This window comes from Rhinolophus sinicus, chromosome 11 (assembly GCF_057876585.1).
Source record: "Rhinolophus sinicus isolate RSI-liver-muscle chromosome 11, RSI-T2T, whole genome shotgun sequence".
In the NCBI taxonomy this organism is placed as follows: Eukaryota; Metazoa; Chordata; class Mammalia; order Chiroptera; family Rhinolophidae; genus Rhinolophus; species Rhinolophus sinicus.
Window position 1 is genome coordinate 3,831,689 of NC_142511.1, and position 15,985 is coordinate 3,847,673.

Sequence of the window (15,985 nt, forward strand, 5' to 3'; positions counted from 1 at the left end):
GGTATTACTGGTGAGAGTGTAAAATGGTACAGCCACTACTGAAGACAGTTTGGGAGTTCCTCAAAAAATTAAACGTACAAGGGGCCGGCCCAGTGGCTCAGGCAGTTAGAGCTTCGTGCTCCTAACTCCGAAGGCTGCTGGTTCGATTCCCACATGGGCCAGTGGGCTCTCAACCACAAGGCTGCCAGTTCAATTCCTTGAGTCCCGCAAGGGATGGTGGGCAGCGCCCCCTGCAACTAGCAACGGCAACTGGACCTGGAGCTGAGCTGCACCCTCCACAACTAAGATTGAAAGGACAACAACTTGACTTGGAAAAAAGTCCTGGAAGTACACACTGTTCCCCAATAAAGTCCTGTTCCCCTTCCCCAATAAGATCTTTAAAAAAAAAAAAAAAAAAGAAATTAAACGTACAATTACCATATGACCCAGCAATTCCACATCTAGGTAGATACACAAAAGAATTGAAAGCAAGGACTCAGGTGTATACCAGTGTTCCCAGCAGCATTATTCACAATAGCCAAAAGGTGGAAGTAACACAGGTGTCCTTTGATGGATGAATGGATAAGCAAAACGTATATATATGCAATGGAATATTCAGCCTTAAAAAGGGATGAAAATCTGATATATGCTACAGCATAAATGAACCTTTCAAACATTACACTAAGTGAAATAAGCCAAAAACAAAAGAATGAATAGTATATGATTTCACTTAAATGAGGTACCTGAAACAAATCATAGAGACAGAAAGTAGAATAGTGGTTACAGAGGTTAGGGGAAGGCAGAATGGGAAAGTTTAACAGGTTCATGAGTTTCCGTTTGAAATGATGAAAAATTGTAGAGATGCAAAGTGGTGATGGTTCTATAACAATATAGATGTACTTAATGCCATTGAATTGTATATTTTAAAAATGGTCAATTTTATGTTATATATTACAAAAAAAAAACCCTAAAGAAAATTTTACACTCTTGAAACCTCAGCTTATCAGCACACTTCTGCAATGGTTTATTTAAGAGTATAAATAATAATAATAATAATAATAATAATAATAATAATAATAAAGGTAAATAACAGAGCTAAACAGAAAAAAAAGAAAAAGATCTCAAATCAGCAATCTAATATCACACCTTAAGGAACTAGTAAAAGAAGAGCAAATTAAACCCAAAGCTAGCAGAAGGAAAGGAAACTGAAATTAGATCAGAAATAAACAGACAATAGAAAAACAATAGAGTATCAAGGAAACCAAAAGTTGGTTCTTTGAAAAGATCCATTAAATTGACAAACCTGTAGCCAGACTTACTTAAGAAAAAAAAAAAGATGCAAATAACTAAAATCAGAAATGAAAGTGGGGATGTTATTACCAACTTCATATAAATAAAAAAGGAACAACTGTACACCAACAAATTAAATAACCGCGATGAAATGGATAAATTCCTAGACACACAAAAATTACCAAAACTGACTGAAAAAGAAACAGAAAATATGAACAGACCTATAAAACTAAAGAGATTAAATCTACCAAAAACCTCCTAACACCAAGAGTGAATCCTAATGTAAGATACAGACACTGGACAATAAAGATGTGTCAATGTAGGTTCATTGTAACAAATGTACCTCTCTGCTGAAGGATGCTGGTAGTCCAGAGGGTTTGGGGGAGGCAAGGAGCAGAGGGTATATGGGAACTCTGAACTTTCTGCTCAGTTTTACTGTGACCCTAAAACTGCTCTAAATAAAAAAGAAAAACCTCCCACAAAAGTCCAGGACCAGAAAGTTTCACTGGTGAATTCCACCAACTATTCATACCAATCCTTCTCAAGAATTCATACCAATCCTTCTCAGTCTATCCCAAAAAATAAAAGGAGGGAACAGGCAACACTTCCTAACTCATTCTGTGAGGCCAGTATTGCTCTGATAACAAAGCCACACACAGTACCACAAGCAAAGAGTACTACAGACCATTAATTCTCATGAATATAGATGAAAAAAATCCTCAACAAAATACTAGCAAACTGAATGCAACAGCATAATAAAGGGATTATACACCATGACCAAGTGGTAATTATCTCAGGAACGCAAGGGTGGTTCAACATAAGAAAATCAACCGATGTAACAGCACATTAATAGAACAAAGGAGAAAAACCACATGATAATTTCACTGGCTGCAGAAAAAGCACTTGATAAAATCCAACCCACTTTTAAGATCAAAACACGCAGACAACAAGAATAGAAGAATAAGTAGAATAGAGAAATAAGAATAGAACGTTCTCTACTTCATAAAGGGCATTTATGGGAAACCCACAGCTAACATAATACTCAATGGTAAAAGATGGAAAGCTTTTCTCCTAAGATCAAGAACAAGACAAGGATGCCCACTTTCACCACTACTATTCTGCATTATACTGGAAATCTTAGCCAGAGTAATCAGTCAAAAAAGAAATAAAAGGCATCCACTTTGGAAAGGAAGAAGTAAAACTATCTCTATTTGCAGATTATATTACCCTATGTATAGAAAATTCCAAAGAATCCACAAAAAAATCTAGTGCTAATAAATTCAGCAAAGTCACAGGGTACAACATTGATGCACAAAAGTCATTTGTGTTTGTGTTTTGAGTACGCAACCCAAAAGGAAATTAAGAAAACATGTCCATTTACAACAGAATCCAAAATAATAAAATATGAATAAATGAATAAATTTAACCAAGGAGGTGAAAGATGTGTACACTGAAAACTACGAAACATCGCTGCATTAAGTGAAAAGATACCCTGTGTTTATGGATTGGGAGACAGTAATAATTAAGACAGCAATAGTGCCAGAAGCAATCTACAGATTCACTGCAATCCTTATCAAAATCCCAAACTTTTTAAATAAAATGTTGTGGAATATTTAAATGTCAAATTGGTTCTTATACTTAAGGATAAGTTAAAACAACACAAGACCTAGTCGCAGTGAAATGTTCAACTGCCTGGTGTCTGATCAAAGTGCTGTAAGAAGTGGAGACAGGACTAAAGAGTTACCTGTGTTTTCTAATTTAGGGTCAAGTGATGAAGGTACCAATACCCAGTTGATCATCACCTTGTCTTCTGACGCTTTGATGCGACTCCCATAGTGATTCTCCACTCTCCATCCCACTTGTATGGTTACCTTTGTCCTCTACCCTTCAAATGCCTGCACACATCTAGGGTATCCTTCCTCCACACATCCGATCCCTACAGTCTTAAATATTCCACAAATGTCGACCAAAGTACGTAACTTTATAACGAAGAGAAAGGATTTCGCAATCATACAGATCAGTCTGTGAGCAAACAGCTCACCTCTGCCGTTTTCTCATCTGCAAAACAAGACTAATTAATAGGGTTGTTAAAAGCAATACATAAAATTACTTATGGAAAGCATTTACAACAATACCAGGCACACTATAAACTCTCAATAAGAGCGGGCTAATTTACATACCTGAAACAGTACTATGCACAATTGTTAACCTTTAACAAAAATAAAACACGCAGATATCAGCCTATCCTATTGCTTAGCTTGCCACAGCTATTTAAATTCAAAGCTGATATAAATAGGACTTTTTATAAGGCCTTGAATCAGGCTTGTTTCAGAGTTCTGTCCTCCTGCTTTATGAAATGTTCAATTGCACCTTTTTAATGATGATAGGTACTAAAAATAGAAATATGTTCCTTTCTTGTGTTCTTTCCATTTAGAAACATTAAAATAATTTAGAAGTAAAGGAATGTAGAGCTCATTTGTTATTTAGTTTGTTGCATGGTATAACACAGTCCAACACGGCAAGAGAAGAAATTTATTTTGTTCTAGTGTTAAAAGAAAAAAAAAGATAAATTCACTGTCAACATCACTGAAAGATATGTATTGTTTCCATAATTTAGAGTGTCACCAAAGCACACAGACCAAAAAAAAAAAAAATGATATCCAAAATTCTGAGGATAGCAGCTTCAAAATGAAGTATTTAATAGATACCTTCAGTTGTAATCATCAGTGAAACGAAAAGATCTGACTTCTGACATGTTACAGAGCTGATGCTGTGACTGCTTAGCATGCTTTGCTTCTAGTCGGAGCTGTCGAGTTCTTTCTTTGACAGCTTGTTGCTCCAACATTTTTTCTATCTGTTTCCTTCTCAGCCATCTGTAGAAAGAGGCATCATCAAATCTAGTGACTATCAACCTACAGGTACTCTTCATGCAATAAAGTTATTACTGCAGAAAAGGAAAGGAAATTGAATTTCTTTACATTGAAATGCTGTAGTCACAACACAAATTATTAAAGTATTAACTGAAAAACTTCAGGCTTGTACCTTATACTCATGTAAGAAAGTACACTTACATTTGGTATCAAATGTTTTAAATTAAGTTTGTCTTATAATGAAACTGACAGCATAATTTTTTTAGTAACAAACAATATTTTATATGTGATATAGGTCCTATACTTTTTAAAAAAAATATGGTTTTCTAAGCAAATAAGTATTTGATAGAGTCCAAATAACTTATTTTTTTTGCAACTAGCTGAATTCTAAAATTTTACTTTGCCAGGTTAAGAATACTGATATGCATAGTTGTTGCCTTGCTCTCCTTGGCAGGGAAAGTAGAGAGCTCTTCCTTTCATTGCATAAAATAGTTCTTCTTTAAAATGGAAAAATAAGTCTAACCATAAAAAACATTTAAAAACGGTGAAGAGTCCACATTCTAACAAATTTAAGTCTATAAAGCTTGTTTAGGTAAAATAACATCAAAATAAGTGTATACACACATAGCTGGTATGTCAGTGTGTAGGTAGGTGTGTGTGTATGTATACAAATGTGTGTGTGTGTATACACACAAATACAGAGGGTGCCAAAAGATGTACACACATTTTAAGAGATGTTATCTATGTAGCAGTAGTTCACCATAATCAGAAGTGTCTGGACGCTGATGGGAACCACTTTGAGCACCTCTTGTAACTGCAGAAGTCCAATGTGATTATATACTGAGTATTACAATTTTAATATAGTTTTTTCCTTTCTTAAAATGTGTATGTATTTTTCAGCACCCTGTGTGTGTGTGTGTGTGTGTGTAATTTTTTTCAGAAATAAACCTAAACAATTAAATGATTCTATTAGAATAAAAGAGTCTTAAGAAACATCATAACCCCATGTTGTGTGGTTCTGAATTGGATACCAGTTTGAACAAGTTACCTGTAGTGATTTGAGGAGTCAACTGGAAAAAAAAATGGTTATGGGCTGGATATAGACGATTTCACTGATGAAAATAAGCAGATTGCAGCACAGTTTATAAGTATGATCTCAATTTCTACTTTTAAATTATAAGTACACAGACATATCTAGAAGATATGCACTAAAGTCCTAACAGCAGTGATTTCTGGGTGATGAAAATGTAACTTTTCACCCTTCATCTCCAAAATGCACAACTACTGCTTTGATAACAAAGGGTTATTTTAAAAAAAGGAAAAAGAAAAAGGAAAGGAAAGAAGGAAGTGACAAAGAAACAAAGAGAAATATAGCAAAAAAAAAAAAAAAATAGAAAAGAAAGACATGTCAAACAATAGGACTCAATATTCACTGCCTACCCCCATAATACTTGGGGGCAAAATTATGAATGAAGCCAGGTCTGTTTCCTCAGAATTAGGATGCAAGGTCTTATCTAGGTAACTGAAAAGAGATCAGGGCTGTCTTAAATTACCAAAATATGTGCCCAGATCTCCTTTAATTTGGTCTACGAGTATACACATCTTCTTCCTCTGCCTGACTGCCTTTCTTTGCAGAGGACTATGTAGGAAAAGCTGTAACCAATCTTTGGCCCATTTCTCTAAGAAATGAACAATGAACCAACAAACAAATGAACCAACAAACAATCACAGGCTATCCAGATTGGTGCCATGAGAAACAATTTTAGTACTGAAAACTACCTTGAAGAACAAATGGTATCAATATCATGCAAAGTATGGAATTACTTTAGTTATCGAACTTTCTCCCACATTTTTTCAAGCGTGGATTTAAAACTGAATAGGTGTGTAATGGTAGAGATCAAATATGTGGGGGCTTTTTCAAGTTTTATTGGTTACGTAACTTTCTAAAACGACCTTGAGAAAAGGGTGTGGGGTGGCGGGGGTGGGGGTGGGTGGGATGGGGGGCGGCCCTGCCTCTGACTTACTGTTTAAAAGCCCTTTCACGGCCCTCTGTCCCTCTGAGGAAGAACAAGCATTCCTCTTGCTTTCGCAGTTCTTCTGTCTTTCTTTCTTTCAACCGCTCTTCATGCTTCTTTTTAAGCCATAGTCGAAAAGCTTGGTGTGGATCTCTGCTTTCCTCCTAATTACAAAAACAAGCTTTGCTTAATTGACATAAGCCCAAACTACTTTTTGAGGCCCTGCCTACAGGACCCTACAAAAACACATGTTCCACTCCCCAATTTTTCATAGTAATGCCAACCTCATGACCTGCACCCCTAGTATCCGAGCCAACATGCGGCTACTTAGATAAAATTTAACATTCAGTACCTCAGTCACATTAGCTACATCTCAAGCACTTAATAGCCACACGCTGGCCAGTGGTTACTTTGCTGGACAGCGAAGATATACATTGCCATCATTGCAGGAGGTTGTATTGGGCAGTGTTGTTCTAGACGGGAGGATAAAAAGAAGTGATCGATAGATTGATTGATTGATTGATTGATATCTCAGTTTCAAAGACAAGTGTAGTGAGGAGAGAAAGCAGTAACGGGAAGGTGAGGACAAAGGATGGTACTTAAATAGAACCTGAGAGGGCAAGTTACGAGACATCTGCAGAAAGAGTAGTTCAAGCACTGATAACAGTTAAGAGCAAAGGCTGTGAGAAGGGGCTGTGTTTTGCATGCTCAATAAATAGCAAAGAAGTCAGAGTGAAACTGGCTACGGGGCTGGAGAGCGTCAGGAGACGAAGTCAGGGAGATGACAAGGATCAGAACAGGCTCTCGCTTGCAGGCTGCGCTAGGAACTTTGGACTTGAATTTGAGATGAGAAGCCGTGGAGGTTTCTAACCGTAGCTGACAACGTATGCCACACTTGAGAAGGCCGCTCACTCTGGCTGCTATGTGGGAAATAGAATGGACTGGAGGAGGCAAGGTGCAAGCAGACAGACCAGTTATCAGGCTTTTGCAAGTCAGACAACAGGTAACAGTGGTTTGGATCAGGTGCTGGCGTCTGGATGTACCTTGACAATTCTTTGCTCATAGGTTGAACACAGGGTTTTATAGCATGCTGTAAATGATTATTTTAAATTTTTTTCAGGATTTCTTTTTATAGTTTTATAAATCCAACCACATAAAATCAAACATTTCTGTATTACAAACAAAAAAAATGAAATAAAAAACAAAAGGAGAAAAGTAATGCAGCAGATCTTACAAAGTAGTTTACATAATGCATACAGAGTTCACATATCAAAAAGAAAGAACCAATATTCTTAACAGAAATGCTAACAACGGATTTTTCCATGAAAATTCAAACATCTCTTAGATGTTCAATCTTGCTGAAAATAACACTACAATCAAACAATACTCCCTACCTGTCAGACTAGTAAAGCACACTCGAAAGCACACTTCTTAATGCAGGTATGGGGGTCGTGTGTGTGTGTGTGTGTGTGTGTGTGTGTGTGTGTGAGATCTTTGTCCTAGTTGAATATCAAAGTTATACTACCTTGAAAAAATTGGTAGTTTTCTATTCTCGGTGCTATAAAAGTTTGAATAAAATAGGAATCATTTGATTTTCACAAGGCTTCTTAGCATAATTGTAAAGTCACCTGCATGTTGCATCTCTTACAAGGGTAGTTCCTGGACCACTTTTTCTGCTTCTCCCACAGGTTCTTAGTCTGATATTCAGACTCCATTCTGTTAATAAATTCAGCTCTCATATCTGTATGATACTTACTCTACTATTCATGTCTTCCATTTGCTTTGCTCTCTGAACTCTCCTCATTTCTAGGACCTGCTGTCTTTTCTTTTGTAACCATGCTTTAAATACGATGTCATTCTCCTTTTTCTTTTCTTTCTCCTCTTCTATTTTCCGTTGTTCTTCCTGGAGGGAAGAATATCAAAAGGTATTAATGGAAGATTTAAAAATCGTGTATGAGTTAAGAGTAGAGAGATATATTTTGAGAAATTAGAATTCCACAAAAATTGGGCTTCCTTAAAAAACAAAAAAAAACAAGCCCTCTAATTTGCTTAGGAAAAAAAAAAGATTTTTTTTCAAATAAATTAAACTGTTAAGATAAAGTCTACAATTACACAGATGTATGACACATCCATACTGTTTAAGAATTCCTTGGGTCTCTCCTTCACTTCCTAGTTTAGTTTTGGTATGAAACTAAGGTTATTTTCAGCAGTCACTTAACTTCTCTGCGTCTCACCTTTAAAATGAAAGGATCTAATGAAATCATCACTGACATCTACTCTAGTTCTAAGACTGGTCATTCATTACTGCGCTTTGCAAGTCTGACAAGAAAGGACCAAGGTAATCACGGTGTTTGTTCCATAAATACACATGCTTAACACTTAACCACTGAATCTAACCATAGAAAAGCAAAACGGGCAAGCAAATGTATCCAATTCTTTGAAGAACTGTTTCAATTTCTACTACACTTGTAAACCACGAAAATCTATTCTACTTTCTATCCAATGCCCACTTACGCTCTCACCTCTCTCTTTAGCTTTTCTCTCTTGTGTTCGAGCCGTTTTTGCAGTTCCTTCTGTCGAGGGGAAAGACAGTATGTTGAGGTCACTGGACATACAATCGCAGATTGCGTCCTATGACTCGATTTCCCACTGCCCTTACTCAGATCTGAGTTAGCAGCAGAGCTTGGCTCAGTCTTGGGGTTGGGTGGTGGCTGAGGGAGAAAAGCCAGGACCTCTGCTGCTGAGGAGCCATGAATTCTTGCTGCAGGCTCTTCTTTCTTGACACCGCTGACAGATGAATCGGAAGATCCAGGCGACAACTGCTGAGGCTCATTTTCTGTACTATTAACATTGTTAATGGGGGGCAAAAACCCCTGACTTTCAATGTCTTGTAAATTTAGAAGTTCAAACTTTCCATCCCTCTCTACTAGTATCTTCCCGTCCTTGTTTTCTTCACAGCTTTCATCAGCAAGTGACAGGAGCACATTTTCTTGTCCAAATTCACTGGAAATATGTAACTGCGACAGTTTTCCAGACACGTTACTCTCACTTTCGAAATAATTTTTGTAGTTATCAGTGTCTTCCAGTGGAGGAACTTCCAGATCAACTAATTTGTCCTTGAACTTCAGTTTTCGCTCTCTTTTATGACTCACAGGTTCTTGATTCTGTAGAAGCTGGTTGGCTTGTATAATTTTCTCCATAATGTATCTCTTTACTTCCCTATCCTCCTCCTCCTCCTCCAGGTCTTTCTGGCTTTCCAGTCTGGATTCCTGGAAAGAGTTGTCACTATCTGAATCTGATACGGGATCCAAAGGCTGACTACTCGGCACAGAAATGAAGTCCTCTCTTCTTGGTGAAACCTCGTCCTTCAAAGGTGTGTCAGGATTAGAAAGCTGCCTGGTGTGCTCTAGTTCTGTTTCATTCTCTTTTAATTCTTGGTTAATAGTCTCTTCATTCCCACAAGCCATCTTAAGAAAAAGATACAAGGTTTTCTTTTCAGTAAAAATTGAGATGCTTTGTCCATTTATATGTAGAAAACCCAGAATGGATTTTCATATTCATGTAATTTATTTTATGAATGGGAAAATGTATGTGCTTTTTGCTCGTATTTTACTTGTAATATTCTAACTCATATTTATGACCATCCCAGCGGAATACATGTGACAACAGCACTTCAGGAAAAATGTAACGCTAAATGTGAATTTTATGCTACTAAAGGCTTTGATATTTAAAAAAATTTTATGCTCATGCATGAAAAGTAAACTATAAGTAACAGTATTATTTTCATATTTCTCCCTCTGTAAAATGTTCCTCCCTTTACATTTTCAGAAAATATTTTTAAAAATGTTTTCTCTTTGTAATATTTGTATTCTTCAAAAAAAGTATCTTTCTCCCCAAGACCAAGAAAGACCACTGTCTTTTGTCAAGTCCTAATCATTTTGAGGTTCATATAATGGCTTCAGATTATTATTGCTGCTGTTTTCTGCAGGACCTAAATCCAAACTCCACATCAATTTTCACCTCTAGATCAGATTTTCTAGAAGAAAAAAAAGTAAAAGACCCTTTACTTTTTTCTCTATATTCATTCCCCTGAAGAGCTAATTCACTCTTACGGTTTCAAATATTAGCTGGAAGACCATGTTTTTTGAAGGTTTTCTTTGTTTTTCATTTATATTAAAAATATAACCCCATGACTTTACCCAGGTTTACATATAGTAGAAACTAACTGTATTCATTTTTACTTTTGATGCAATTATTTATTTATAGTACATAAATGATCATTTCTAAATTATAATTTTAGCTTTATTAAGTGCTAACTTAATCCGTGTTCTCTAAATTGCCCTATGCCTTAGGATACAACATTTAAACTCTCTCTGCCTCAATTTTCTCCTCTATAAGATGGGTGTAATGGTGCTTGTTCTATGTACATCTAAGAAATTTTCTGAGGCTTAGACGATATAATGTATGCGAAACTCTTCAAGAATTACAAAGCTCTATGGTAACGTCATTATTATGAATGCTGTCATATGTACCTCTGTTATGCTGACATCACTGTTTTCTTTTTCATTAATTAACCACTCCAGGTCCTTTTCAAAGTCATCTTCATAGTCTTCACTTTCTTTTGAATCAGAATCTTTATTTTCATCCATTTTCCGTGTTAAAGAATAATGCTATAAGATGAAGGGGTAAGGTCTATGTTACGTCCACTGTACGGGTAATATGGAATATGAAGATTAGTGTGGAAGGTAAGCTAATGAACACATACCGGGACACGCACGGAGCATGGGATGTTTAGGATAAAAACGCACCTGTATACCCTAAAAGAGACTTGCAAAGGCCAGGCATTTTCCAGGTGTACCACTCCTAACCACCATCCCACCTCCCCCCAATTCCTGACACCCGAATTTACAAGGCGACTAAAAGAGGCAGATAGGAAGACTATCTGAGGCGTAGCGAAGCGTCTTCTACATTCTCTGCACACCATTAAAATGCTCTGTCCAGGTCAGAGCACATGACTTAGCTTCTTAGTCTCCCTCATTCACATTTTCTTATGTTCAAGAATAACTGTATCAATTCCCATTCTCAGTTTCTCAATCCTTCTAGTAATTCACATGGCGTAACTGTAATTTGTGATCTGAGAGCTTTTTAACTAAGCAATAACTGATTCTCATTTATGGTAAAAGTTAAGCTGTTGTCAACTCTAAATAAAACACTTTTTCATTAAAAAATAAACTCTGACGCCTCGGACTAGAAGACAGTGACAATAAATAGGTATGTCAGATGAAAATTAATAAATGTTTGTGAAACTGGTATCTAAATTTTCAGTCATTTTTAAGAGAGCTAAGCTAAAGTTATCTATAAATGGAGGCGAGTTCCTAGCCCTGCTAAATTTTTTGTGCATAATTTTTCAAACAAAAGCAGCATATAAATCTTTACCAATGTGTCTTATATGTGTGAGAGAATACTGTGTGTGTGTGAGAGTGTGTGTGTATGTGTGTAATTGCAATTTTGGCAAACATTTGTTGAACACCTACAATATTCCTATAAAGATAATAAAATAGACCTATGCCCTTACGGGCTTGCAGTCTGGTACAGAAGACAAACGGAAACAAATGCAGATAAATGTAATAAAGGTATACAGAAAGGACTGTGGAAGGAAGAAGAAAACAGCAGCTAACTCAGTCTAAAATTGGAAATATCAAGGAAATCTGCGATGGGTCTTGAACACTGCATATGAGAATTCATCGGCTGTTCCAAAGAGAACAGCATGAGAAAGAACCAACATACATGGAAGAGCATGGCACTGTCCAGTGTGGCCTGAACATAAATGTGTTCCTGAAGAAGGATCTGGAAGGAGTGAAAAGGGGTCAGTTTGACGTCATATTACCTGTTCAAAAAGAGTTGAGGGAAAATTGCGTATGTAGATTTAATTGTCATGAAATAGCCAAGGGTAGAACTATTAATATATAACGTAATCTGCACACTTTCCACTATGGACTTAAACAAAAATAGAAACAAGAAAAGAGCAGTGCTCTCAAAATGTACATAGAATGCTAGGTCCAGTTTCAAAAGAACTGTAGAAATCTGACCCTCAGGGCCCCAAGTGTCCCCAGGATCCTGTTCCTATCTATACCTGCCTTCTCTTGCTCCAACAGCAAGAATAAGTCGCCTAAAACCCTTTTTGGCAGTAGAAAGTACAGATGTCAAGAACACATGAGACCTAGGCACATTTTTAAGGATATAAAATGACAGATATTATGCCTAAATTAATCAATTATCCACAAACTTTGTTTTGGCCATTAGCTTATCTTTACTCTCCTCAAACATTTGATCAGACTGCCTGATCTGGTGCCAATTTTACTAATGCGAGATTTACGTTTTTTTTCTTCCACTGTTGGCCATCAAATGATAGCGAAGCATGTGGGAGAACACCCTTCCACTAGCTGCAGCAGCACAAGCTAAGTGATAAGAAGCCTTTACATTACTACGTGCAAAAAACATTTTAATAGGTTTTAGCGAACATTTGGTTCAAAATGAATTGAAAAAAACAGTGAGACACTTCAGGTCTCTCTTAGCATGTTCCATAAGATATGAATTAGCAAATAACTGCCAGCTCAGGAAAAGCAAGAGAATTTAAAAGCGAAAGCATAGTACCACGATAAAGTGTATCTAAAATAAGTAACCAGTGTCTGAATCACTACATTCAAGATTTAAAAGGATTCTGAAGTCTGTTTCATTTAAATGTCATGTTTCCTTCAGATGGTTCTTGCCTTTGGTTTACTTTCCGTCTCAAGACAAAGTCAGTTTTAAATTCAGTGAAGAATTAATTATTCAACCTAATCGTTCACTTGAATAATTATAACTATTTCTAATGTATTAGTTGGACTATAGCTCCTTCTAAAGATTTATTTCTTTTAAACTAAGAATACAAAATGGACTTCCTTAAAGGACTCAAAGGCTGCAATAACTTATAAATCAGAGGGTAAGAGCAATAACATTTTGAGGTTACCTGGAGAAAACAAATCAATATTTCAGAGCGCGTTTATTTACCACAGCCTAGCTGCAAGACAGGCTAAATCAGATAAGCTGTTCCGTGTACTTACCAATTAAAATAAGGGTTCCATGAATCACGTAGAACAAACTAAAATTCATTGTGATCCAAAATACTTACACAAATAATACTTTTTTTTTTTTCAGTGACAAATGTCTTAGGATAATCCCTTTTCTTTTCAGATCAGGGATCTTGAAATTTACGATTTTAAGATGTTTAAGTTACATAACTAATAGTTAGAATGAGATTTTGATGGAACTCTTCAGTGCTTCCTCCCTTAATTTTACAATAAACATAATTCTGGACTTGTAAATAAATGGTTGCCTGAAGACTTTAGTAGATTTGCTTTATTATTTACAAAGAATCTCACTCATGTGAAAACTCAAATTTAAAACTAAAACATAGCATCAGCATAATAAATAAAATGATTACAAATTAAATATATGAGGTGTTATGAAATCACACTATTATGCCATAATTAAAAAGAAATAGTTGAAGTGACTGAGAAGCTGCATCAGATTTGAAGTGCCATTCTCTTCCTGTAACTTCAAAGAGCTCATGGCTGGTTTCCAAGTAAACAAGGAACATAAAGCATCAATTCATATTACCAAGTCCCTTGAGCCTTTGTCAGGGCCTCGCAGGATATTCAATCCCCTTCCGTTCTTTTAATCTTCATCCCCAGGGGACTGGCCATATAGTACACAGTCAACGTCTTCGAACCAAAATACCGCTTACACACAAAAAAGAGTCGTCTCACACTCACTCCTTGTGAGTGTCACACATTTAAATTTCAATGTGTATCATCAGTAAAAAAAAAAAAAAAAAAAAAAAAAAAAAAAAAAAAATCTGTGTAATTGGCTCAGACCAGAACCGGCTTCATAACAGGCAACTGTAGTTAAGAGACAGAATTGAATTCCTTCCTCCTAGGTGTCTGCTAAATCCTACGTGGGTATGTGGCTGCAGAGCTTTTCCTGTGGTTCTAAGCTAAACACATATATATATGTAATTTTGATCATTTTCTTTCAGGATTCAAAACATTGAACTACAGTGTAATCTCACTCATTGACCCCCGTCTTCCCTCACCGCCTTTCACACACATGCTTGTTTAAAACGTAAGAAAATGGAAAGACTGTCAGAGAGAACACCTTTTACTATGAAGAAAGCACGGAAGCAAAATCAAACCCGTAAGAGCATCACGAGACCCTCCGGCCCGGTCTTCCCGCTGCATCCTGAACACTGGGAGCCCAGGAGTAAATGTTTAAAAAAAAAAAAAAAAAAAATTCGTAACCTGTTACCAAGAACGACGATAAACAGTATTGTACAAACGCCACGTGATCGTTTTCATTTGTAACCAGGGTCTCAAGGTACCAGCAGCTAAACGGAAGCTAACGCTGTAGCAGCGACTCTTGTCTCCCAGGGAGGACCGGTCTGAGGGGGGAGAAACGCGACAAAATGACAGGCGACGCCGCCCCCACGGGGGTTTCCCTCACGCAAAGCGGAGCCGCGCGTCACCAGGCGTCCCGCCAGCGCCAGGCTCCGTGGACCCGGGGCTCGGAGGCGTGTGGCGCCAAAAGGAGGGCTCTTCCCTCTCGCCTCGCACCCGCCTTTCCTCCCCGCCGCCCCAGACGGTGCCCCCTTTACCGTCTCCTCCCCGCCCCCCAAGTATCTCCGCGTCCTCCTCCCCTTCTCTCCCTCCAGGGCCCCTCCTGCCTGTGTGAGATGCAGCGGCTGAGGTCACAGAGGCGGCCGGGGGACCTCTCCTCTCCTCCTCCTTCTAAGCTCTGACAGTTACGGCGAGGGAGACCCTCGGTAGCACCTGCTACCGAGGCGGCCAGGGCCCGGCTGCCATGGCAACGGCGTGTACCCGCGTCCTCCATCCGGGCCTCTCTCACGTCGAGGGCGCGGTGGGCGCGCGCAGGCGCAGCGGGCGGCCTGCGCCACCTGCTCCGCAGGTGCTTCTTCTAAGCGCGCAGGGGACCTGTCCGGCGGCGGCGGGTTCCACGCAGGGGGCCGAGCTCCGTGCGTCACCCACTGGTTTCTCGAGCGTTAGTAGGAACCGGCGAAGGGTCACCCTACTCCCTTGGTGGTGGATTTTTCCAGCTGGACCTGTCTCTCCCCGGTTTGGGGATTTTTCTGGAGCATCTTCTACAAGTATGTTTCGGTATATTCGTTTCTAAGTTATTCGTATCAAACACGAGTTTCAGTTTTCCCTGATAAGCAAATTGCTAATTAGGTACCAGATGTTTGACCCTAAGGTCTCCTTCTTTTGCCCACCAATCAAAACCAAAACCTTATTTACCCAAGAGAGTGGTCAAAAAAAGAAATGACGTGTATGCTGTTTGCTCCCGCTTTCGAGCTTGTCACGATGGTGAGCTAGAATGTGTGCCCATCTTTAAAAGGGTGACTTAAAAAGTGTAAATAACCTGCCCGAGACCACGAATCTGTGAGGTAGAGAAGCCGCCATGGGATTGATTTCCATCCTGTCATGCAAATTAATGGTCACTTCCACCCTGTACCCCAAGTCTTCTGCCCCTGTACCCCAAGTCTTCTGTCCCTGTACCCCAAGTCTTCTGCCCCTGTGTTTGTATCCCCTCTATCTTAATGCCATTCTGACTGTACGCCTTCTGCGCAGGGACCATGCCTTATTTTTGTCTTTTGTTGCAAAACACACCCTAGTGCCATATGAATATTGAGTTATATAAATGATATGTAATGGATTCAATACAGCCACCTGCCAGTGCAATAGCTAAATGCCCATTATTTTTTTAAAAGTACATGAA

The 15,985-nt window shown here is 38.2% G+C and overlaps 1 protein-coding gene across 7 annotated transcripts; it reads right to left on the reverse strand.

Annotated features, from left to right (window-relative positions):
* Positions 1 to 389: 389 nt before the first annotated feature.
* Positions 390 to 15,164, reverse strand: CCDC181 (coiled-coil domain containing 181). 7 transcript variants are annotated; one of them, XM_088801553.1, is made up of 7 exons: positions 14,494 to 14,779; positions 10,687 to 10,824; positions 8,677 to 9,621; positions 7,911 to 8,057; positions 6,164 to 6,318; positions 3,978 to 4,142; positions 390 to 3,327 (listed from the first exon to the last, which is right to left on the reverse strand). In XM_088801553.1, exons 2-6 carry the CDS (start codon positions 10,801 to 10,803, stop codon positions 3,980 to 3,982), a joined length of 1,527 nt encoding a protein of 508 aa, XP_088657679.1. In that variant the 5' UTR covers positions 10,804 to 10,824; positions 14,494 to 14,779; the 3' UTR covers positions 390 to 3,327; positions 3,978 to 3,979. The 7 variants fall into 7 exon arrangements, with proteins under 7 accessions (XP_088657679.1, XP_088657680.1, XP_074178596.2 ...); XM_088801554.1 differs by having other exon boundaries at positions 390 to 3,340; XM_074322495.2 differs by lacking the exon at positions 390 to 3,327 and adding an exon at positions 14,916 to 15,164 and having other exon boundaries at positions 3,784 to 4,142; positions 14,494 to 14,633.
* Positions 15,165 to 15,985: the final 821 nt, after the last annotated feature.